This window comes from Rattus rattus, chromosome 6, assembly GCF_011064425.1.
Source record: "Rattus rattus isolate New Zealand chromosome 6, Rrattus_CSIRO_v1, whole genome shotgun sequence".
Taxonomy (NCBI): Eukaryota; Metazoa; Chordata; class Mammalia; order Rodentia; family Muridae; genus Rattus; species Rattus rattus.
In genome coordinates this window covers 121,907,473-121,932,264 of record NC_046159.1, presented here as the reverse complement: position 1 = coordinate 121,932,264, position 24,792 = coordinate 121,907,473, and the positions used below count along the sequence as shown (strand labels likewise).

General features: G+C 42.7%; 1 protein-coding gene and 1 pseudogene across 1 annotated transcript in view; one reads left to right on the top strand and one right to left on the bottom strand.

Annotated features, from left to right (window-relative positions):
• Nucleotides 1-1,410: 1,410 nt before the first annotated feature.
• Nucleotides 1,411-23,567, bottom strand: LOC116904440 (annotated as a pseudogene).
• Tes (testin LIM domain protein) overlaps nt 23,445-24,792 on the top strand; it is a 37,991-nt gene continuing 36,643 nt past the window's right edge. Inside the window, exon 1 of the mRNA XM_032906925.1 lies at nt 23,445-23,606. Within this exon, the coding sequence (XP_032762816.1) occupies nt 23,580-23,606 (27 nt within the window). The 5' untranslated portion in view covers nt 23,445-23,579. The remainder of the gene's footprint in view (nt 23,607-24,792) is intronic.

Below are 24,792 nucleotides of genomic sequence, written 5' to 3'. Positions count from 1 at the left end.
CATGTGATAAAATGAGAAAAAAAAAAGAAGTTAAAGAATGAACTTCGTAAGTGGAGTACTATCTTCTGTTTGTTTTGTTTAGGTGTTTGACCTTGTTTATATGTTTTGTTTGGTTTTGTTTTGTTTTGTTTTCCAGACAGATTTCCCTGTGTAGTCCTGTCTGCCTTGGAACTCAATATGTAGACCAGGCTGGCCTCAAACTCAGAGATCAGTCTGTCGACTGTGCCTCTGCCTCTGCCTCTGCTTCTCTGTCTCTGCCTCTGCCTCTGCCTCTGCCTCTGTCTGCATCTGCTGTCTGCCTCTGCCTCTGCCTCTGCTTCTCTGTCTCTGCCTCTGCCTCTGCCTCTCTGCCTCTCTGCCTCCTGGTCTCTGGCTCTGACTCCCAACTGGTAAGATTAAAGAAGGCGCATGCCACTACTGGGTTTCAGACTGTAGACAAACAGCTGAGATGCATACTTTACATACAAAAATGGACCTGGCCTCCAGGTTCTCCCAGTATCTCAGTCCCTACCTGACATTCCTCACCCCCTACCCTGAACTTTCCAGCCTATGGGCTGGGCTTCTCCCCCCAAAATCTCTTCCCTATATAATACAGACATTCAGAGTTTCTTCCCACCCCATACATGAGTTTTCTCTCTTTCTCATCCCCTTCCCTCACTTCCCCCTTCCTCCCAGTGGGTACTCCCCTGGTCTTCTTCCTTGGATTAGTGAACCTGCCTGAGTGCAGCTTCCCAAAAACCTGCCTTTATATACTCAAATCTGGCTTGAATTGGCTCATTTCACTGGAGGAAAAATACGTTATTAGCCACCACATTTAGTTTTTGTTGTTGTTGTTTGTTTGTTTTTATTTTTTGTTGTTTTGGAATTTTGTACTGTTTCTTACGCTCAGTATTTCCTTATCGCAAATGCCTTTAAGTTAGGAATTAGAAAATGACTTCGGGCTCTGAATAGCAAGGTCAGGAGGAAAGGAGACTAGGGTGGTGAGACCCTTTCTTCCTCCTTCCATCTGGTCGCCTCTCACAGAACTTCCTCGGTGCCATGTTGAGCCAGAGTATCAGGAAGCTGGCCACCTCCATTGTCCTTTCCCATAGCCACTGTGAGAACAGACAGGGAAGATTTTGCCATTTTTAGTGGAAGAGTGTGTCTTAGGGTTCTCTAGAGTCACAGAACTTATGGATAGTCTCTGTATAGTAAGAGAATTGGTTGATGACTTATCGTCTTTAGTCCAACTCTCCAACAATGATCAGCAGCAACTGTGTATGGAAGTTCAAAGATCTATCAGTGGCTCAGTCCCACGAGGTAGGCAGGCAGGCAAAAAAAGAGAGACTCTTCCTTCTTCCAATGTCTTATGTAAATCTCAGCAAAGGTGTGCCCCAGATTAAAAGTCAAGGTGTACATTCATATCTAACTTTATAATCCATTTGTTTCTGCAACTGGTGGCCTTAGCTGTTATTTATCACTACCTTCCTCTACTACACATTCTGTATTTCCTCCACCCTTTGCAAGCACCTCAGCAGGTCTTAGCTCTTTTCCTGTAGGAGTGACCCATACCTTCATTCCTGATGGGTCTGTGTTGTGTCCTTAGTCATCCTGCTTGGATTAAGCTATTGTAGTTTCCCATTGACTTTAATCACAGGACATGGTAGTACTAAGAGACTAAGGGATCTCCTACACTCCAGACATAATCTTTCTTACCTCCATTGTGGAGAGGCAATCCAATTTCCCCATGGTAATCTGGATCTATCACCCCTCCTAACACTGCTATTCCTTTCTTAGCCTGTTGGTTTCAGGGCATTAGAAGCCAAGAATGACCAGGGGTGGGGGAGTCTGAGCTTCCAGTTCAATGGGATGCTTCTTGTGGCTCCTGGTAGGAGCACTCCCCTATCTGGAACCAAAACTTCTAGGCCAGCAGAACCTAGTTGTGGAGACAGGAAGCAAAAATTTTCCTAGAGGGTCACTAGGAGCCATAGTGAGTGGAACTATCCCCTTTCCCATCCCTTGATTCCTGCACCCATGGATTCTGGCTATGGGAGAAACTGTACTATATATCAGATACTGATGCAAAGCATATACTGCCTTCTGAAGAACTCTGCCCTAGCCCTCCATGCTGCTGCCACCTAATTGGCACTGTAACTGCGTCTTCAAAAGGTCATTCCATCTTTCTATCAGACCAGCTGCTTCAGGATGATGGGGAACATGGTAAGACCAGTGGCTTCCATAATCATAGGCCCACTGTAGCACTTCTCTGGCTGTGAAATGAGTTCCTTGATCTGAAGCAATACTGTGTGAAATACCATGATGATGGATAAGGCATTCTGTAAGTCCATGAATGGTGGTTCTGGCAGAGGCATTACTTCCTGGAAAGGCAAATCCATAACCAGAACAGGTATCTACTCCAGCAAGAACAAAATGTTGTCCTTTCCACGGATGAAGTGGTCCAATGTAGTCAACCTGCCACCAGGTTGCTGGTTGGTCACCTCGAGGAATGGTGCCATATCTGGGGCTCAGTGCCAACAACCAGTGCTGTTGGCAGATCTGGCGTTTAGCAGCAGCTGTAGCCAGGTCAGCCTTGGTGAGTGGCAATCCGTGTTGTTGAACCCAAGCATAACCTCCATCTCTGCCACCATAGCCAATTTGTTCATGTGCCCATTGAGCAATGACAGGGATGGCTGGGGAAAGAGGCAGACTGTCCACAGAAAGGGTCATCCTATCCACTTTATTACTGAACTCCTCCTTGGCTGAAGTCGCCTTTTGATGAGCATTTACATGGGACACAAATATCTTCACCCCCTTTGCCCATTTGGAGAGATCTAGCCACACACTTCTTCCCCAGATGTCTTTCTCACCAAGATTCCAATCATGATCTCTCCAAGTCCCGGACCATCCAGCCAATCCATTGGCTATAGCCCTTGAGTCAGTGAACAATCATATATCTGTCCATTTCTTCTTCCAAACAGACTGTAATACCATGGGTACTGCCTGAAGTTCTGCCCACTGTGAAGACTTTCCTTCACCTGTATCTCTCAGGGTTGTCCTGGAAAGGGGTTGCAAGGCTGCAGCTGTCCACTTCTCGGTGGTGCCCACATAATGTGCAGAGTCATCAGTAAACCAGGTCCTAGTCTTCTCTTCTTCAGTCAGCCGATCACAGGGAACACCCCATGAGGCTATAGGCACATGCTTGGCAGCAGATAGCATTGTAACAGGAGTAGAGACCATAGGCATTTGAGCAACTTCTTCATGTAACTTGCTTGTGCCTTCAGGACCTGCCCAGGCCTGATCATGTATATACCATTTCCATTTGACTGCTGCTGTACACATCTTACTTTATGACTTGAAGGGTCTGACAACACCCAGCTCATGATGGGCAGTTCCGGTTGCATGGTAACTTGGTGTCCTATTGTCAAATGTTCAGTTTCCACTAAGGCCCAATAGCAGGCCAGGAGCTGTTTTTCAAAGGGAAAATAGTTGTCTGCAGAGGATGGTAGAGCTTTGCTCCAAAATCTCTAGTTCTCTTCTGTGATTCACCTACCACAGAGGCTCCAAACAGCATCTCCATCTGCCACTGACACTTCAAGTACCATCAGGTCGCCTGGATCATATGGTCCACGGGTAGAGCAGGCTGCACAGCAGCCAGGACCTGTTGAAGAGCTCCTCCTGTTCCAGGCCCCACACCAAGCTAGCAGCTTTCTGAGTCACTTGGTAAATGGGCCTGAGTAACACACCCAGGTGTGGAATGTGCTGGCTCCAGAATCCAAATAGACCCACTAAAAGTCGTGCTTCTTTCTTGGTGGTGGAAGGGGCCGGGTTTAATTACTTATCTTTCACTTTAGAAGGAATATCTCTGCAGGCCCATACCACTAGACTCCTAGGAATTTCACTGAGATAAACAATCCTTGAATTTTGGGATTTATTTCCCATCTTCTGATACCCATATGTGTTACCAATGAGTCCAGAGTGGTTACTACCTCCTGATCACTTGGTCTAATCAGCATAATGTCGTCAATTTAGGGCACCAGTGTGATATTCTGTAGAAGCAACAGACGGTCGAGATACCTTCTAGGTTATGACACTGGGCAGGAGAGTTAATATATCCTCGAGGCAAAATTGTAAAGGTATACTGCTGGCCTTGCCAACGGGAAGCAGATTGCTTCTATTGGTCCTTATGGACAGGTACTGAGAAGAAGACATTTGCTAGATCAATAGCTGCATACTAGGTAGCAGGAGATATCTGAATTTGCTCAAGTAATGAAACTACATCTGGTACAGCAGCTGCAATTGGGGTTACAACCTGATTTGGTTTTCCATAGTCAACTGTCATTCTCCATGATCCATCTGTCTTCTGCACTGGCCAGATAGGAGAGTTAAAGGGAGATGTGGTGGGAACCACCACCCCTGCATCTTTCAAGTCCTTGGTGGTGACACTGATTTCTGCAGTCCTTCCAGGGATATGATCCTTTTTTTTTAAATTATTTATTTTCAAGTCCTTGATAGTGATCTCATTAATTGAGCCACCATGGTTGCTGATTCCTCCAGGAAGCCACATGATACTGTTTTTGATTCACTATTTTCTTTGGCAAAGGCAACTCTAAAGGCTTCCATTTAGCCTTTCCAACCATAACAGCCCTCACTCCACAGATCAGGCAACCAATGTCAGAATTCTGCCAACTTCTAAGTATAACTATCCCAACTATACTGAACAGGATGTGTTCAGGGATCTACTGGACCTACTGTGAGTCGGACATCAGTCAAAACTCCACTAATCACCTGTCCTCCATAAGCCCTTACTTTAACTGGAGAGTCATAATGTTTCTTGGGGTTTCCTAAGATCAGCGTCAATTCAGAACCAGTATCCAATAGACCCCAGAAAGTCTGATTATTTCCCTTTCCCCCAGTATACAGTTACCCTCATAAAAGGCCATAGGTCCCTCTGGGGAAGAACTGGAGAAAGGCTAACAGCAAAACTTTTAGGTGTTTTATCAAGATCCTTCCTCAGGGGAACCTGGCCATCCCTTCATTCAAGGGGTTCTGGGTCTGCAAAGTGGCTCAAGTCTGGAAACTGATTCACTGGCCAAGATTGCCTTTTGCCACGATTCAATGTAACCTTTCTTTCATTTGTTTGAGAATATCTCTGCTTATACAGATCAAACAGATAGGCAGTAGACTTCTTATCTATTTCATGCCTAGAGACACCATGACTGATTAGCCAGTACCAAAGGTCCAAACAAGTCATGCCATTGTAAATTTCACCTCTTCTGTGCTGACCATTATGAGCTATGTCAATATAAACATTTTATCTACACCGTCCACTATAATAATTACGATTGTCTCTGGCGATTCAATGCTGCCACCTGGCCCTTGCTACCTCGGGGCCCAACTGAACCCATTGCATTTAATTCATCCAATTGAGCAGCAGCATCTCCAACCCTAAGGTCTGGAACAAAGAAAAAGGCAAGAACAGAACCCTTCAAATGTGCTGGTGCCCCTCTCACCAGTTTGCGTCTTATAGGATTTCTGAAGGGCATATCTTCTGGGCCTCCCCATGGTGGAGGAGTAGGTTTTACACAACATATCCACTCTAGCATTGCACTTTCCCTGAGCCTTAAAATCCCTTTGTCAACACTAAGCCAAGGGATATCAGGGATCTCCAACTCCTTTTCAGTAGCCATCGTTTGATAAATGCTTCAGCCAACCATTCAAACAAACTTCTGACACCTTTTTTTAACTGTGTGAGCTTCCATATTAAACCTAGAATCTCCACTCAGAGGGCTCATATCAATAAACTCAGCCTGATCTAGTTTTATGTTCCTTCCACCATTATCCCACCCTTAAAATCCATTCCCACACATATTCCCCAGACTTCTGCTCGAATGAATTAGCAAACTCATTAAGCTCCTTAGTAGTGTAGAACATTTCCTCACGGACTACACTTTCTACCTCCCCTCTATGGGCTTGCTTTGCCCTGAGTCTGGTTATGGGTCTAGAGGAAACTATTGTTGGGCCTTGAGAAATATCAACATTGTCTTGTGAAGTGTCTTCCAGACACAGCGGGACTGATGCCCGTATGAGCTCACAGACAGCATGTGCGGGGCCCACAAAGGTTAATGCAGACTGGTCTGAGGGCTGAGATGGGGAAGCAGACAACAGTTCCCATTCCTAACCAAAAAGCTATCTCCAGTGGACAGCTGCCTGCGAAGGAACGATTAGTTTTCTCCACTGCACTACCCCATGCCCAGTAGTAAACGTCCAACACAAAATGGACACAGTGGCACTTTCCTAGAAATTTTGGGGGCATATTCCTTTGTTTGCGCACTTTTATTGTTTGTCTTATTGTTCTTTTTCTTGTATATTGTGATTTTCTGATGCTGTGCTTTATGGGTTTTGTTTTATATCTTTTTTCTTATTTATTTATTTATTTATTTATTTACTGCCTGCTTTTTGTTTTAGCAAGGTCCTAGAGTTGGGTAGGTGGGTGGGTGAGAAAGAGTGGAGGAGTTGGGAGGAGTTGGGGGAGGGAAAACCATGAGAACATATTTTTTTTCCAATTAAAACAAAAATGCTCGGAAGTTTGGGCCAATACCCTGAAGAACACTATCTAAAATGCAGTAAGAGGTGCTAATTAAGAAGGGGCCTACTGCCTGCTGGGTTTCAGAACTGCTACAGAGCAGCGATTATTGTACCTACTCTTGCAAGCAGATTATAGAATTGTGTTGCGCGTGCGCATGCGCGCGAGCGTGTGTGTGTGTGTGTGTGTGTGTGTGTGTGTGTGTGTGTGTGTGTGTGTGTGAAGGACAGATGACTTTCCATTTTAATTCAGTGCCTATCAGATCAGGAATAATCACATTCCAAGAGCCACAGCTAATTAACCACACCAGAGGAGGACCATCTACGCCCAGACTTGACTTAGATGTCACATGTTGGGATTCGAGGTTCGGAAATGTAAGGAACTTAGAACGTAAATGTCACTGTATTTGACATTCGGGAGGAATGGGAGCTTCCGTGTTTACAGTTGAGGTGGCGGAAGGTCACATTTCTCCTATTCCTTCACAGTGACAGTCATCAGACTGAGGCAGGGCACTTTGTCTTCTCCCCTGAAACATGGGCAGATCTCTATGAACATCTCAAACAACAAAACAGGAGAGACGAGGCAATATGGGGAGGGGGAAACAGACCATAAGTACATCATGAAGTCCACTTCGCTTACTCGTGGTAATTTCTTTTGAAACCCAGCCAGCAAGATGTGAAGAAACTCTAGCAACCCCTGAGGAACCAGCCCTCAGACATCACTTGCCAGTCAAGCAGAGTCCTTGTGCAAGATCTCAATAGAGCTCGTGCTGCATACAGACAAGACATCCTTTCCCCTTACTGAATGCTTGGAAGCAAAACAGAAGTTGTTGGTTGTTTAAATCTGATGCTTGAAGGGAATTGGTAATAGGAAAGTAGAGAAAAGATTTTGGTCTCCTGTACAACAATGTTTCTCAATGAGAAATGATTCTGTTTCACAGAGGCGCTCGGCAGTGTCTGAAGACATGTTTAGCTGTCATAACTAGAGTATCATGCTACCGGCATCTGCTAAGTTGACTTCAAACGTGCTATTAAACATTCTACTGTACAAAGGACAGTCCTCTACAATAAATGTCAACCGTTTCAAAGCAAACTGATTAATGTTTTCTCTGAAATAAATTAAAAAAAAAAAGGGCAGGTCGTTGCTGTAGGCTTCAATTCCAGCCAAAGAGGAAGATAGATCATTTCCTATGGCATCCCAAATATTTCATCCTCCAAATGAACTGCTTTTCATAAAGAAAATCTCAAATGATTCCTCAATGGAAGATTGTCATAGATAACAACATGTAAGGAAAAAAAAATAACCAAACACTGACACAAAACTTCAGGGAATGAAAATTCATTGCATCTAGAATGTAAGAACAAGAAACCAGCTCTCCTGAAGCTTAAGTTAGCTCTGATGGGAAGAATGGGAATTCTTCCAGGGTGTGATTATGCTGTAGGACAATGTGAAACAGAGCCAATCATTTTTTTTTATTTTGAGCTTTGTTTTGTCTGGCCTGCATATTATCGTACCAAATAGCAGCCGGTTCACTTGCAGTAGGTCAAATAGCAACCTCCAACGTTTGTAACCACCCAGAACTTCAGAACGTGACCTTATCTGGAAATAGACTTCTCAGATATACTTAGTTATGATGAGGTCATACAAATGTGGGTGGGCCTTAAGGCCAATGACTCGTTTGTTTATAAAGAGAGGAAAAAGATTTGACCATAAGCATGCACAAAGAGAAGATGACCGCAGGATGGGGGAGGAGCAAGTTGGAGGAATGCCAGGGAATGACAGGGATTCCCAACAAATAGCCATGACCAGGAAGCCTAAGGGACAACTTCTTCCTGGAGTCGTCAGAGAAAGGACAGTCCTTTTACTACTTCGATATTTGCATTGCCAGTTAGTTCACAGAACTGAAAAAAATCATTTGTGTTATTTTAAGCTACCCGATTTGTAATCCTTTATTCTGACAATCTTAGTACAAACTAACACACTCCATTCTGTGTTATTTAAGTTTTGGGTATGTACTTAATCATTTAGTGAGTTATTAGGCCCTGGAGAGATTACTCATTGTATAAATCTGTCTGCCGCCAAACCTGATGACCTGAGTTTAACCTCCAAGAGAGAACAGATTCTTGGAAATTGTCCTTTGACCTCCACCAGCACACAGTGGCACACACGCCCATAACTCCCCCCCCCAAAAACCCACAAAGCTCGCACATAAAATAGAAACAGTGTTTTTGTTTTTGTTTTGTCATGGTTACTTGTTCGTAGTCTTTTGGGTTTTTGAGACAGTGTTTCTTTGTGTAGCTGGGGCTGTCCTACAACTTGATCTTTGGACCAGGCTGGTCTTGAACTCAGAGATCCATATGTCTCTGCCTTCTAAGGGTTAGGATTAAAGGTGTGTGACATCGAACAGAAACAAACAAGTCACACACAAATCAAATGAACTTGTGTCATCTAAACAGCTTGGATTTATAGTTGGATGCAGGAGTTTTATTTGGTCATAAGACAGACACATTTTGAAAAAAGTAGACTAGAAACACTTTGGAAATGCACACATGGAATCATCAAATATACGGTACGTCAAGCAAAGGGTACATCAGTATAGATCAGTGAATAGACATAACTGGCACTTGTCATTATATTCTGTCTCAGTGGTCCCCACTACCTGCTGCCATCTTTCTGGGGAGTACAGCAGGCACTAAAGGAATCCTATCTTTCTGATTTAACCTATTCGTCACCAACTCTTGCTCCCACAAACAGTCGTGACCCTCATTTTTACGGCAATGGTAAACATGCATTTTCCTTTAGAGTTTCACAGCTCACCTATGTGTTCCCATACATTCTGTTGGTGATGCTCGCATCTGTGACTCCTGATCTCTTCCCTAGGTTTTTGATATTTATTTAAGTATATGAGTACACTGTAACTGTCTTCAGACACATCAGAACAGACATTGGGTTCCATTACAGATGGTTGTGACATGTGTTTGCTGGGAATTGAACTCAGGACCTCTGGAAGAGCAGTCGGTGCTCTCAACCCCTGAACCATCTCTCCAGCCCCCCTAGGTTTTCTTTTTTTTCCCCCGGAGCTGGGGACCGAACCCAAGGCCTTGCACTTGCTAGGCAGGTGCTCTACCACTGAGCTAAATCCCCAACCCCCTAGGTTTTCTATCTACAGGGTTGTTGTCCTTTGTGCTTTCTTTATTGTTTCTATTGTTTTTAACTTGTTGATGGTTTTGTTCATTTCCTTCTCCTGGTTGGTTGTTTTTTCCAGTAGTTCTTTAAGGGATTTTTGTGTTTCCTTTTTAAGGGCTTCTACTTGTTTACTTGTGTTCTCCTGTATTTCCTTAAGGGAGTTATTTGTGACCTTCTTAAAGTCCTCCATCATCATGATAAAATGTGATTTTTAAATCTAGATCTTGCTTTTCTGGTGTGTTTGGATATCCAGTGTTTGCTTTGGTAGGAGAACTGGGCTCTGATGATGCCAAGTGGTCTTGGTTTCTGTTGCTTGGGTTCCTGCACTTACATCTCGCCATCGGGTTGTCTCTGGTGTTAGCTGTTCTTGCTGTTTCTAATGGTGGCTTGACCTTCCTCTGGGCCTGTGTGCTAGCACTCCTGTAGACTTGTTTTCCTGTTTTCTTTCAGCCAGTTATGGGAACTGAGTGTTCTGCTCTCAGGTGCATATTTGCTCCTCCTGGTGGCTGACTTTCAGCTCTCTGTGAGGGCAGCAACCAGAAGGGTCCTGCCCCTACTGCTCCTATGTTCTTGTGCACAAGGGCTGCAGATGGCACTAGGCATGTGTTCCCATACAGTATAACCATCTTAGAATAGTACATCATGAATAAGTGAAATGCTGTCTTAAGTTTTTGAATCCGTAGGTTCTCCTACCTTTTTTTTTTTCTTTGTAATTTTTTTTTCATTGAAACCCTGGGTTATTTGATCAAGATTTTGCTGGTTTGACATTTGCTCAGGACAATATTTTCTTGTACCCAAGTTATTTACTACCAAACGGAAGCTGTAAAGGAAGACGAGACCAGATTTAGGTGTTATTCTTCTGGGAGCCCCTAGAGGGTGTTTCACACATAACTGATTTATCTCTTTCTTGGTGATAACTGGGAGTGAGATGCACTTTACTAGCTGCATGTTATGAGATGATATTCTGCCCCTTCAGTATTAGTTCAGATACTTCAGACACACTTTTTAATATTTAGTTTTGCAGAAAAACTGGATAAATCTTGAATTCCTTGTCTTTACTTATTTCTTTAAATGATTATTGGATTCTCTAGCATTCTCTTAAGGTGGTTCATCTAGATAATACACACACACACGAATAATATGTGTGATAATATTATTATGAATAATATTATTAATCTATATATTATGGATTCATGGGCTGAAAATATTAGATGGATTTCAATCTACTATAATTAATATCATTATTAAGGGTCAAATTGAACACTTTTGACCCGTGGAAGATGCTTTCAACTGGCTTCCGATTTTGTTTCTAGTGTATTTATGTTCTATGTATATGTGTGTATTTTGCATGAGTTTGTCTTCACATGGGAATACATGCACCATGCACCCACACAGAGGTATGTGGTATTCTTCTCTAGCATTCTTTGTCTACTTCTTTGAGGCAGGATTTCACCCCTGAACTTGGGGCTCCCATTTTCAGCTTAGCTAGAAACCACAAGTCCCTGGACTCCTGCTGTTTCCCCTCTGCTCAGACCTGGAATTCTGTAAGAATTCGTGGTGACTCCCAGTTTCTTAGCTGAAGGCTATGATCTGAACACTGGTCCTTAGAGCTGCTGAACAAACGTTCTTCTCTCTAAGCCATCTCTCTAGCCGTCTACTGCTGCCCTCTTTTTGAATGACCCAAGGAGGTCTTCTCGGATCTCTCTTCTCTGAAATGTCCTCAGCTTATCCTGGATCTTTTTTCTGCTTGGTTTAGTCATTTCCCCAAGTTTTCAGGTTTAATTTACTGAAAATTTTTATTTCAAACTTATGATTTGCATGCTAGGGATATTTATTACTAGTTGGTTATTATTTGTAAGCCCTTTGTGGCAATGCACCTAGTAAATTTAGGTAAGTTAGACAGTTGAGTAATGGTCAAATGCTAAACTATTTTAGTTTTAGGACACTGGTTTACCTTTTCTTTTTTAATCTGTACATTGATAGAATCTCATTTCTTAAAGTTACAGTGAATAATAAATTAGACTCTCCCATAACTACTTATTTTATTATATGTTGCACATACAATAACAGATTGGTGCTAATACTATCAACAAAATAAATATTAAATATTCTGTTATGCTGTATTCTATATGTTCAGTTCTATATGTTGTAGTTCCATATTGTCAGGTCAGTAATGTACACTTCGTTTCTCATCAGTTGGTCTTGGAAATTGGATTGTTTATGCTTTTCTCTTTATGTCAACATGTCAACAACTTGGTTGTTAGCAACACATGCTGTGCAGATTTCTCAGACAGCTCGTAAAACTTTTTTCCAAGTTCTTGGGTGATAGTAAAAGTTTTTCTTTGTTTCTTTCTGCCTTGTCCTTGATGTGTGTGTGTGTGTGTGTGTGTGTGTGTGTCCGTGCGTGCGTGCGTGCGTGTGCGCATGCATAATTGATCTCTTTTTGAATTTATATGGGTTTTAGGGATTGAACTCAGATTACCAGGTGGAACCACCACCCAGGTCTACTCCTTTATGCTAGAAAATTCATAGCCACACTGAGTTCACAAGAGCTTGCTTCAACATCTCTTTATTTTCTTCAGCTCTTGAGGGTCGTTGTAGAATAAAGTGATCATAGTTTCCACTGGCCTATAAATCAAATGCTTTTTCAAACTATCCAGATACTCAAAGGATTTATTTTCCCCACTGTTCAACAATGCTTTCTTCCCTGGATGTATCTTTGTGCTGGTTTTTCTCAGTTGATGTTTTCAGTTATTTATTGTACTAGTCCAACATCTAGTCTCAAATCACATTATCATTGTTATTATTCAGTCAAATGTTCTTGATTTACTGTTTGGGACATTTGTTCTTTAGGTTTGGTTCCTTTCCTGGGATTCAGATTATTACCAACACCCTTCAGCTTGTATTTTTTTTTTCAGTATCTCTTAATCTCTCTAGAATACTCTAGCCTTTTAAAAATTTATTTTTACATACATTTTTGTTTTTTTGCCTGGGCTTGGTGCCACAGGTCTGTAACTTTGGCAACTCCAGCTTCTTGGAAGGCAGAAGCAGGAGAATAACACACTTGAAGTCTCTCTGGACTCCAGAGTAAGTTGAAGGCCACTGTGAGCAAGATCTGGTCTTGCAATAATAGTAAAAGAGCTGAAACCCAGCTCAGTAACGCAGCGCTTGCCTCATACTTGAGCACTCTGTGTTCCGATGACTCTCCACAGTGTTTAGATCTATAGGTTTTTATAATTCTTGTGATCTTTTCACATTATCTCTCACTTATATAGCATCACTTATCTTTAATTCTTTCCTGAGTCTTATCACTCAGGCTTTATAATCATAATTCATGTCTCATATATATCAAGCTTTTAATTTCTTAGATCTTATTTGCAACGACAGGTCACTGGCTGGGAAGATGGCTCAGCAGGAAAGGACACCTAATGCTAAGCCTCAGGGCCTGAGCTCAGTCCCATATATATAGGAGATGACATCAAAAGGTCATCTTCTGACTCCCCATTTACATTGTACATCAATATCCATCCTATCACCGTAAGCTAAATATGCAGGTAAATGAAAAGACTCTTTTTTTATTGGGCACTTTTTATTTACATTTCAAATATCATCTGTTTTCCCAGTTTCCTGTCCATAAACCCCTATCCCATCCCTCATCCCCCTTCTTCTATCAGGGTGTTCTCATACCCAAAAACCCCCCTTTTCCTGTCTCCCTACCCTGACATTCCCTTACACTGGAGGGTCCAGCCTTGACAGGCTTCTCCTCCCATTGGTGCCCAACAAGGCCATCCTCTGCTACTTATGCAGCTAAAGCCACGTGTCAGTCCATGTATAGTCTTTGGCTGGTAGTTTAGTCCCTGAAACCTCTGGTGGGTTGGTATTGTTTTTAGGGGTTGCAAGCCCCTTCAGCTTCTTCAATCTTTTTTCTAACTCCTCCACTGGGGTACCCGTTCTCAGGTCAATGGTTGGCTGTTAGCATCTGCCTCTTTGTCATGCTCTGGCAGAGTCTTTCAGGAAACAGCTATATCAGGCTCCTGTCAGCATGTACTTCTTGGCATTAGCAATATTATCTGGATTTGGTGGCTGCATCACAGGGTGGGGCAGTCTCTGGATGGTCTTTCCTTCAGTCTCTGCTCCAAACTTTGTCTTCCTATTTCCTCCTATGAATATTTTCCCCCTTTTAAGAAGGACTGAAGCATCTGCACTTTGGTCGTCCTTTTTCTTGAGCTTCATGTGGTCTGTGGATTGTATCTTGGGTAATCTGAACTTTTGGGCTAAAATCTACTTATCAGGCAGTGCACAACATGTGTGATTTTTTTGTGATTGGGTTACCTCACTCAGGATGATATTTACTAGTTCTAGCCATTTGCCTATGAATTTCATGAAGTCAATGTTTTTAATAGCTGAATAGTACTCCTATGTGTAGATATACCACATTTTCTGTATTCATTCCTCTGTTGAAGGGCATCTGGGTTCTTTCCAGCTTCTGGCTATTATAAATAAGGCTGCTATGAACATAGTGGAGCATGTGTCCTTGTTATATGTAGGAGTATCTTTTGGGTATGTGCCCAGAAGTGATATTCCTATGTCCTCAGGTAGTACTATATCCAATTTTTGGAGGAATCACCACACTGATTTCCAGAGTAGTTGTACCAGCTTGCAATCCCACTAACAATGGAGGAGTGTTCCTTTTTCTCCACATCCTTGCCAGCATCTGTTGTCACCTGGGTTTTTGATCTTAGCCACTCTGACTGGTGTGAGGTAGAATCTCAGGATTGTTTTGACTTGCATTTCCCTGATAACTAAGGATGTTGAACATTTCTTTAGGTACTTCTCAGCCATTCAATATTCCTCGGCTTAGAATTCTTTAGCTCTGTACCCTATTTTTTAACAGGGTTATTTGACCCTCTGGAGTCTAACTTCTAGAGCTCTTTGTATATATTGGATATTAGGCCTCTATCAGATGTAGGATTGGTTAAGATCTCTTCTCAACCTGTTGGTTGCTATTTTGTACCATTGACAGTGTCTTTTGCCTTATATAAGCTTTGCAATTTAATGAGGTCCCATTTGTCAATTCTTGATCTTAGAGCATAAGGTGTATTTGCTTCCTTTTGTTCTAGAGCTTTTAGGTGTGCTGTCAAGCTGCTAGTGTATGCTCTTTCCAGTTTCTTTTTGGAGGCACTCAGAGCCACCAGTTTTCCTCTTAACACTGCTTTCATTGTGTCCCATAAGTTTTGGTATGTTGTGTCTTCATTTTCATTAAAATTTAAAAAGTCTTTAATTTCATTATTTCTTCCTTGACCAAAATCTCATTGAGTAGAGCTTTGTTCAAGTTCCATAAATATGTGGACTTTCTGTCATTTTTCTTTGTATTGAAGACCAGCCTTAGTCCTTGTTGAACAGATAGAATGCATGGATCATTTCAATCTTCTGGTATCTGTTGAGGCCTGTTTTGTGACTGATTATATTGTCAGTTTTGGAGAAGGTACCATGAGGTGCTGAGAGGAAGGTATAGTCTTTTGTTTTAGGATGAAATGTTCTATCAATAGCTGTTAAATCATAACTTGTTAGTTTCTCTGTGTCTCTGTTTTGTTTCTGTGTCCACGATTGGTCATTTGATGAGAGTGGGGTATTGAAGTCTCCTGCTATTATTGTGTGAGGTGCAATGTGCGCTTTGAGCTTTAGTAAGGCTTCCTCTATGAACATACATATCCTTGCATTTGAAGCATAGATATTCATGATTGAGGGTCCATCTTGGTGGATTTTTCCTTTGATGAATAGGAAGTGTTGTCCTTTCTTATCTTTTATGATGACTTTTGGCTGAAAGTTCATTTTATTTGATATTAGAATGGCTACTCAAGCTTGTTTCTTGGGACCATTCGTGTGGAAAATTGTTTTCTAGCCTTTTACTCTGAGGTAGTGTCTGTCTTTGTCACTGAAGTGTGTTTCCTGTATGCAGCAAAATGCTGGGTCCTCTTTACATAGCCAGTCTGTTATTTTATGTCTTTTTATTGGGGAATGGCATCCATTGATATTAAGAGATATTAAAGATTAGTGATTGTTCTTTCCTGTTATTTTTGTTGTTAGAGGTGGAATTATGTTTGTGTGGCTCTCTTCTTTTAGGTTTGTTGCAAGAAGATTACTTTCTTGCTTTTTTTAGGGTATAGTTTCCCTCCTTGTGTTGGAGTTTTCCATCTATTATCATTTGTAGGGCTGGATTTGTGGAAAGATAATGTGTAAATTTGGTTTTGTCATGGAAAATCTTGGTTTCTTTAACTATGTTAATTGAGAGTTTTGCTGGATATAGTAGCCTGGGCTGGCACTTGTGTTCTCTTAGGGTCTGTATGACATCTGCCCAGGATCTTCTGGCTTTCATAGTCTCTGGTGAGAAGTTTGGTGTAATTCTAATAGGTCTGCCTTCATATGTTACTTGGCCTTTTACCCTTACTGTTTTTAATATTCTTTCTTTGTTTTGTTTGGTGTTTTGACTATTATGTCATAGGAGGAATTTCTTTTCTGGTCCAATATATTTATCCTTAGGTTTGATCTTCTCATTGTGTCCTGGATTTCCTGGATGTTTTGGGTTAGGAGCTTTGTATGTTTTACATTACCTTTGATGGTTGTGTCAATATTTTCTATGGTATCTTCTGCCCCTGAGATTCTCTCTTCTATCTCTTGTATTCTGTTGGTAATGCTTTTGTCCATGACTCCTGATCTCTTTCCTAGGTTTTCTATCCCCAGGGTTATCTCTCTTTGTGATTTCTTTACTGTTTCTAATTCCATTTTTAGATCCTGGATTGTTTTGTTCAATTCCTTCTCCTGTTTGGTTGTGTTTTCCTGTAATTTTTTTTGTGTTTCCTCTTTAAGGATTTCTACTTGTTTACCTATGTTGTCCTGTATTTCTTTAAGGGAATTATTTATGTCCTTCTTGAAGTCTTCTATCATGATCATGAGATGTGATTTTAAATCCAAATCTTGCTTTTCAGGTGTGTTGGGATAGCTAGTATTTGCTTTGATGGGAGAACTGTGCTCTGATGATGCCAAGTAGTCTTGGTTTCTGTTGCTTAGGTTCCAGTGCTTGCCTTTCCCCATCTGGTTGTCTCTGGTATTAGCTTGTCTTGCTGTCTCTAGCAGTGGCTTGACCCTCCTGTAAGCCTGTGTGTCAGTACTTCTGGAGATTTTCTTTCTTCCAGCAGGATTTGGGTACAGAAATTTGTGGGACTGGGTTAGCCTTGGGCACAGGCAGAAACTGGAAGGGTCCTGTCCCAGACTGCTCCTGGATTTGTATGTCCTGAGAGCTACAGGTAGGTCCGTCAGAGCAGAAGTGGTGGTCTTACCTCTGCTCTCAGGTGTTTCAGAGCTCCTAGCGACTGGCTTTCAGCTCTGAGTGCTGGCAGAGACTGGAAGGATCCTTTCCCTGACTGCCCCTAGGTTCCTGTGTTCAGAGGCAGGTTCTTCTTGGGCTAGGAATGTGAGCAGAAGTGGTGGTCTCACCTGAGCTCTCAGGATTATCTGCACTTCTGAGAGTCTAGTTCTCTCCCCCACTAGATTTGAGTACAGATTGCTGTGGGACTGGTTCAACTCCACGCACAGGCAGAAACTGGTAAAAACTCTTTCAAATTAAAACAGCTCACTGTCTTGTTTTGTGTCGTGGACACAATTTTTTGATCTTCCCTCATTATCTGTAGGAATATTTTCCTGATATCCTGTTCTTCCTCCTCTTCCTTTTCTGATAACTTTGTATGATTTCTGCCCCCACCCCAGGATTTACTGCCCCTCATTTTCATGAATTACTCATTTTGTGCTTGCAATCAGGCAAGGTTTAGATTTCTTTCAACATCATAGAACCTAGTTTTAGTTTTTATAAAATCTTGAGAAATTGAGCTGTGTTTGGGGGATTTCCCCTCTGAGCACATGCAGTATGGTTAGTGTTACCAGAAGGATAAGACATAAACGTGTTAACACTATTTAAATATTTTAATTAAAATTTAAATAGCCACATGCAGTTAGCAGCAATCAAACAGGACATTTTTTTTTTTTTTTTTATTCATGGCTTCTGTGCTCACCATTGACCTCTCAGGAAGTAGTTTCTTATCGTGGATCTTTAAACAGAAAATAAATAAATAAGTAAATAAATAAAAAGTTGTTCTGGGTCCCAACCATCTGTTTTGAGACAGTATGTGGGCTAGGTGCCTTCAACCCCTCAAAATGTCAACTGCCTGGGAAACAAACAAACAAACAAACAAACAAACTGGCCTGAGTTTTTCATAGAAATTAACCAGAGAACATTCCGGTTAACTGTCCACCAGCACAGCTCCACCATTTCTTCCCTTCCCTACTGCAGAGAAGCTCATATTTGCTCTGTGCCTCTTGGTACTGTGGCCTCATCTCTAGACTTTTTTTGTTTATGAAATAATTTCTCACCTGCTTTTACTGTAGATTGCCCTGGACTTTCCCAACTCGGTGATCTCTTTTTACACTAGGTTTGTTAATGTATGTTTTCAAATAGATTAGGACTTCCCCGGCTGCTGGCTTGTCTTATTCAAATGCTTTAGATCCTATCTTATTAAGACAAGGTTTTTACCTTAAGGAGTACATCACAAACATCATGGAATATGTCTTTAAATGAAGGAAGAATCACCTTGGAGTCCCCAGCCAAAGACAAATCACTGCTGACTTCTCTATAGTTCTCTCATGACCCTTCTCTGTGCGTGGTATGATTTTTTTTTTTGTTTTGTTTTGTTTTTCCATGATCACGACAGTATTGGATATACAACTCCAAGTCCTCTTTTTTCCTATGATGTAACTGTTAGAGAAATTGGTGAGTATCATAGTTTTGCAGCTGTGATAAATCTAGATGTGGCTCATCCATTCCTCACAAGTCAAGGTCTAGCGTTTGGACAGTTTAAAAAGCATTCTACATGATGATTTGTTCTGAGATAGACTGATCCCGGTTCCTCACTGAAGAATGTGTCCTCTAGGGCGGTCTGTAATGTTATCCAGGCTTCGAGTGAGTCATAATAGCCATGCCAGGCTCCCATAAGCATTCTTGTGACAAGCGCTAAGCAATGATTATCTTCTCTAAGGAGGCTTATATTAACAACTGAAGACAAAGATGTAGTCATATTTACCTTGAAATCTCACCTCATCTAATATGGAAAACCTTCCGATATTATCTTTTCATATTTATGGTGTGTTTGAAACATCTTTTATTATACGTACACATGTGTGGAGTAGTTGTACACAGCTGTTGGATCCAAATTCAAGTCCTCTGAAAGCAGCAAGTGCTCTGAATCACTGTTCTGTCTGTTCAACCCCGTGTGTGTGTGTGTGTGTGTGTGTGTGTGTGTGTGTGCATTTGTGCACATAGGCCTGTGTTCATATCTTCTGTATCTTCAGCCCCAGACCTTCCCACTCATTACTAGAACAGATTCTATTTGCCTTGTAAATTCATTACATAGAAAACTGAACTCATTGCCTGTCTTAAGCTCACTTCCTTGTCCTCTTCCATCTTGTACAGAGGAAAGATGTAAGGTCTATACAGCTGCAATCCGCACAATCCTAAGATGTGAGGCGTCCTAACAGATTCTAACAGATCTCTTTGCCTCCTCAGTCCAACATTGCCTCCTCTTTAACATCACCAGCAGGTCCTTCTAATTCTCCAGCCCCATCACCGCCTCTTCATTTATCCCTCAACCTAATTCATGTGGATTCAGCTTGGATGATTTATTCAACCTCCCCTTCCACTGGTTTGCCTTGGGAGGTGTCTGGAAGTTTCTCCATCTTTCCTTTCTGTGAAATCTGTCCTATCACTCACTCTGGGCTTTAGTTTGTGTGTCCCGAGGAGGCCTCTGCACTTGGCATCAGCCCAAGTGGATTTGACTAGAGGTCCGAACTCCTCCAAGTCAGGACTCCTCCAAGTCAGTACTCCTCCAGTCTATTGCCTGGTTTGGAAACCCATTTCTAGGTCTTTTGTTTGAGCAGAGACGATATCAACATGAGAGCCGAGAGTGCCTTCTGAGGTATCAGGATGTGTAGATGACAGTTGAAGGAGGAAAAGCACTAATGCTGGTGTAGGGGAAGCAGTGAGACAAGAGTCTGTGTGTCCCCGGAGAGGAGCAGTGCTTTGGATATTTGGGGTCATGTAGTGCCCGTATCTACTCCGAGATACATTTTACCTGTTGAGTTCTGCAGGACACTTGTCTCCTGATCATATACTGCCATCTTGTTGTTAACTTATCAAACTGTCTCACCTGGGTTTCTGTTACTGACAATCCAAAAGGATTTAATTGCGACACAAGCTTCAGCTAGACAAAATCCCAGCATTGGAAGATGGGAGATGGGTACACATCCCACCACTGGCTGAGGGGCTATTGGCATTTGATAGTTTCTGGGAGAGGAAAGTATCTTTAAGGAGATAGGTGTAGGCCTAGCACATGCCAGAGTTCTACTCCCAAAACTAGCTGGAAATCACAAAGCAGACTCTTTGGAGAGGGTTAGGGGTGATGGAAATGGGAGGGGCTGGGGAAGAGAGCATGGATATTTGAATATTTTCAAAAATACATTTTATGTTCAAACATTTTATGTTTGAAGAATTAAGAAAAATAGTGTTAAACAACACTTATTAATCTTCAGCCAAGGAATATTCTTCTGAGAAGTTTTGGGAAACGCCCACACCACCCCCTCCCCTGACCTTGCTTATGCTCCCTCTATCGATAGAACCTCACTGTTCCTACAAGTCAACCTCTCTGTCTGTAAACGGCACTGCTCATCTACACACAACTTAAGAACAGACGAAACTCCATAGGCCTGTCTACACTGCTCAGTGTCCATGACAGCACAGAGGTCCAGGAAGGGGTCACTCCCTTCTCTCATCTGAGGCTGTAATTAGATAACCCACTGCCTATACTTAAGTGCCAAAAAATGCATATTATTATTGTAACACCTATTAGTCTACATAAAGAACTTTTAGTGTGTGTATGTGTACGTGTGTAAAATCTAGCATATTTGCTTATTTTTCTAAGGATAAAGACATTCAAACAAAACATTGATGTCATTACTTGATTGATTTCTCCTCTGCCGGAGAAGGTCATGTGTTTGGCCGATTTTTCCATGAGTTTTGGTGTGGAGCCAAGTCAAACATTAACCACAGGACTCCAGTAGGCACAAAGGAAGCTCCAACTGTTAAGTAGAATGAGCCTCACAATTCACCAACCACACACTCCCTAAAAGTTATCAATGACTTCTGCTAAGCGCATCTCTTATTTCACGCCGTGCGTAACCCTCCCCGAAGCTCCTTTGTTCGCTATATGCCTTTGACTCCTTCACCTTGGTCTTTTCTCCTCTTTTGACAAGCTTTTCACTTCCCTTCTTCCATGCTGGTCCTGCTCAGCCTGGCTTGCTGGTTGTCATCCAGATCTTCTAGTTTACTATCCTCCAAGTTGTTCTCGTTCCCATTCATGGCTTTCGATTAGTCCAGTGGGAAGGTAACTTCCCCAAATCACCATTCCAGCACAGGCCTAATCTCTAAATGTTACAGTGTGGTGTTTCAGCATCCCGATTTCAAGGCCAAGATATTCAAAACTATACCTATTACCTGTCTTCCTCTGCAGAGACAAATGCGCAGCTATAGAAAACCCTGCCCTGTCCCATAGATTCCTTTCTCCCCTAAATCTTCTGGAGATGATCATTCTAGAAATGCTTGCATCTGTCTACCATTGGCGATATCCAGTCATCAAACCATGCCAGTTCTAGCTCTTGACATCTCTGCTGTTTAACACTTATCTTGATAACAGACTTCACTCCAATTCTCAAATATTGATCTACCCGGTTTCATTTTTTTAATAAATTATCTACAAATGATTGACAATAATCTGTAATTGGCAGGATGGAAACTCTAGTTAGAATCCACAGAATTTCGATGTCTGTCCTTCCTAACACTACTCACACTAAGTGATATGGGGAGGGCTTGCAAGGAAGACAAGGAGGAAGATAAAATTTAATGGGAAAACAAAACACGCATACACACAAAACAAACAATATCAGTTCCATATCATTTTTCTTGGTGTCATCTCTGTTATTTCATAAAAAAAAGGGGGGCAGGCTTATGTTACAACATTTGCTTAATGGCTATTTTAAACTGATTTCATGAGCATCTCCTTTCTGTTAGGCTTTCTGGAAAAGCAGAAATGTTATCATTGCTAGACCTCATCCAATTAACACTTTCACTGGGCAGACTCAGTAGGCCCAAATCTGTTGAGTGGTTTGGGAAAATGCCTCAGATTACTTTATTCCAATTGAATGAAAAACAAAAATTATAAAAAGCCATTTTGATCATTCCATTAACTTGTGTTAAAGCAATGCTCTGTTAAGCGGTACTAACAAGTTATCAAGGAAAAGTGTTGGCTAAAGCGAACCTTGGAGTGTTTTAGTTACCAAATGTTCAGAAGTAAAATGAAACGACATCTGGACCCGAGTATCTGCATTATATGGAAATTTTATTTTTAATATCACGAGCACATATAGTAAGACATACATATGCATATGTAGATGTGGGATTAGGAGGCCACCTGATACCTAGCCATTAACATTTTCTATATTGTAGGAACACGGAAGGAAGAAAATTGCTTGAGGCTGGAGAGGTGGGTCTGTTGTTAAGAGCTCCTGCTGCTCTTGCAGAGGACCTCATTTCAGTTCCCAAACCCCAAGTCAAGAGGCTCACAGTGGCCTGGAACTCCAACCCCTGAAGATCCAACCTATTTTGGGCTCTAAGCAAACCTGCTCTCACAAGTGCTCACAGAGAGACAGATAATTTAACTTCTTTCCTCCAAAAGAACACGCTTATTTACCTAAATCAAAAGCTTCTTTTCCTCAGTTTCACATCCTGGAAAATTTACTGGGACACAAGCTCTGTACCAAGCCCTACAGATCCCTGCAAGATGTGTGAGTAAATGAATCCCTAGGGTCCTCCAGGCCCCGATAATCCAATAGCAATAGCTACTGAAAGAAAGAATAGCTTGGGTTCTTGGTGGCCCAGGCTTCTGTGAGACCAGAGTTTGAAACTAGATTACACAAGAAGCAAAAGCAGCCTCGTCTTACTCCACTTAGTAGGCCCAAAGCAATTCTGTTTCCCAAACAAGGACACCACCTACTTCTGCAGTAGTGCCTGTGAGCCTCATGTTTTGGTGTTGAGTGCTCACAAAACAATGTAGTAGTAGCCTTCGTTGGCATTGAGGATGTGAGAGAAGATTCCTTGGCAGTGTTCAGGACTCTGGAGAAAAGCGTTTGAGAAATGGACATCTTCACCAATAGTGAAACCAGGGCCCAGTGCTCGTTCCTTGGATGCCTAAGGAGTTCCAAGACTTCTCTTTGCCTCTGAAATCAGCCAAGAAGTTAGTACTGGGAGGATCACTCCTCTTGGCCTGCATGAAAATTCCTCGGACACACAAGTACAATCACCGAAAAGTAAAGTCTGGCCCTAGCCGAGAGGAAAGGCTTCCCTACACACGTCCGGTGCTAGGCTTTGAAGAAACTAAGTCCCTGCTCACAGGGAAACTCCGCAGGGCCCCGCCCCCTCGAGGCCCCGCCCCTCACCTTGCTAGCGGCACGCTCAGGCTGCGAAGGTGCGTGCGGCGCGCGCTGATTGGCCGATACCCGGCGCTGTACCGCTGCCATTGGCTACCAGGGCCTCTTTGTTCCAGGTCCCAGCCGCTGCCGAACCGGGCTGCGGAAGTTCGAGGGCACAGGGTGAGTAGCTGCGGCAGCGGCCGCGGCGCTGGAGTTCCCGCAGCGGAGATCCGGGACGCGGGACTGAGCCCATCCGACGCCCAGCATGGACCTGGAAACCAAAATGAAGAAGGTGAGTGGAGCGAAAGGCGGGCGTGGTCGCCTCACCTGAGCGCGGGGGCTGGCCAAGGTTCAAGGATCAGACCCTGTGGGTGTGGCTGGAGGATGACTCGGCGGACCCCGTTCCCTTGGGTGACAGTCGCTGCGGGGCTGGACCCTGCGACTTGCTGTCGCTGCGCCTGAAACTTTTCGAAAAACCATTCGGCCACGCCTTCCCCCAAAGCCTGGGTGAAGTCTAGGCGAGGTAGTGGCTGACACCGCTTCCTGCCTGGGGGAAGCTGCGCTCTGGAGAGCCTGTGTGATTCAGTGATGTGGCTTTGACATCCTCCACTCAGGCAGCCTGGCTGCCCCAGGCTCTCTAAAGTGACTGTTGACTGGTGACACTTCCTTCACACCCACGCCTGATGATAACTTCTGAAGTGATGACTTTTGGGGGAGTGTGTGTGTGTGTGTGTTTCACTTATGGCTTGAGTGCCAAAACACTGTCTCCTTGCGGAGTGAGTTCTCAAAGAAAATGCTGTTCGGCACCCAGCCGCAAACAGTGGTCATTGCAGGTGCTCAGCGGCCCCGCCTGCGGAACACCCTCATGGCTGTTCCTGGTGTCCAGGCTAAAGGCCCTACCTGAGGAACTCGGAGATTATGTCTCAGGTCGCCTGGGAGAAAGGGGTGGGGATCAGACTATGACTCAAAAGAACGCTGACGTCACATTCTATTGTAACATTCGACCTTAAAGGTCTTGTTCTCGGGAATTGCGCCTGTTTACTTTGAAGTAAATTTAAGTCAGTGGTCATTTATCAAATAAGGAAGGAAGTTGTGCAGAAGAAAGACAAGTTGAGAAAACTTTCTTCTCCTGCAGCTTTGCAGCTGCAGTTCATCTTCCAAAAGGGACTCTCTATTTTGTGCCAGAAATGAGTTTTTCAAATCGTATGCAAAATGTAAGGTATGAGGTTAGGAAGCTGTTGATCAATAAAAATTTGAACATAGGAAGCAGTTCCTTGGTCCCTTCTGATTAAAATCAACACCCAGAAGGGAAGGAAGGAACAGGAAATATAAGATACTTTCTAGTCTCTTTTGATATTTATGTTTTTTAATTGGATTTTTTTATTTACATTTCAAATGTTATCCCCTTACCCGGTTTCCTGTCCACAACCCCCCTATCCGATCCCCCTCCCCTTCTTTGAGTGTGTTCCCCCACTTAT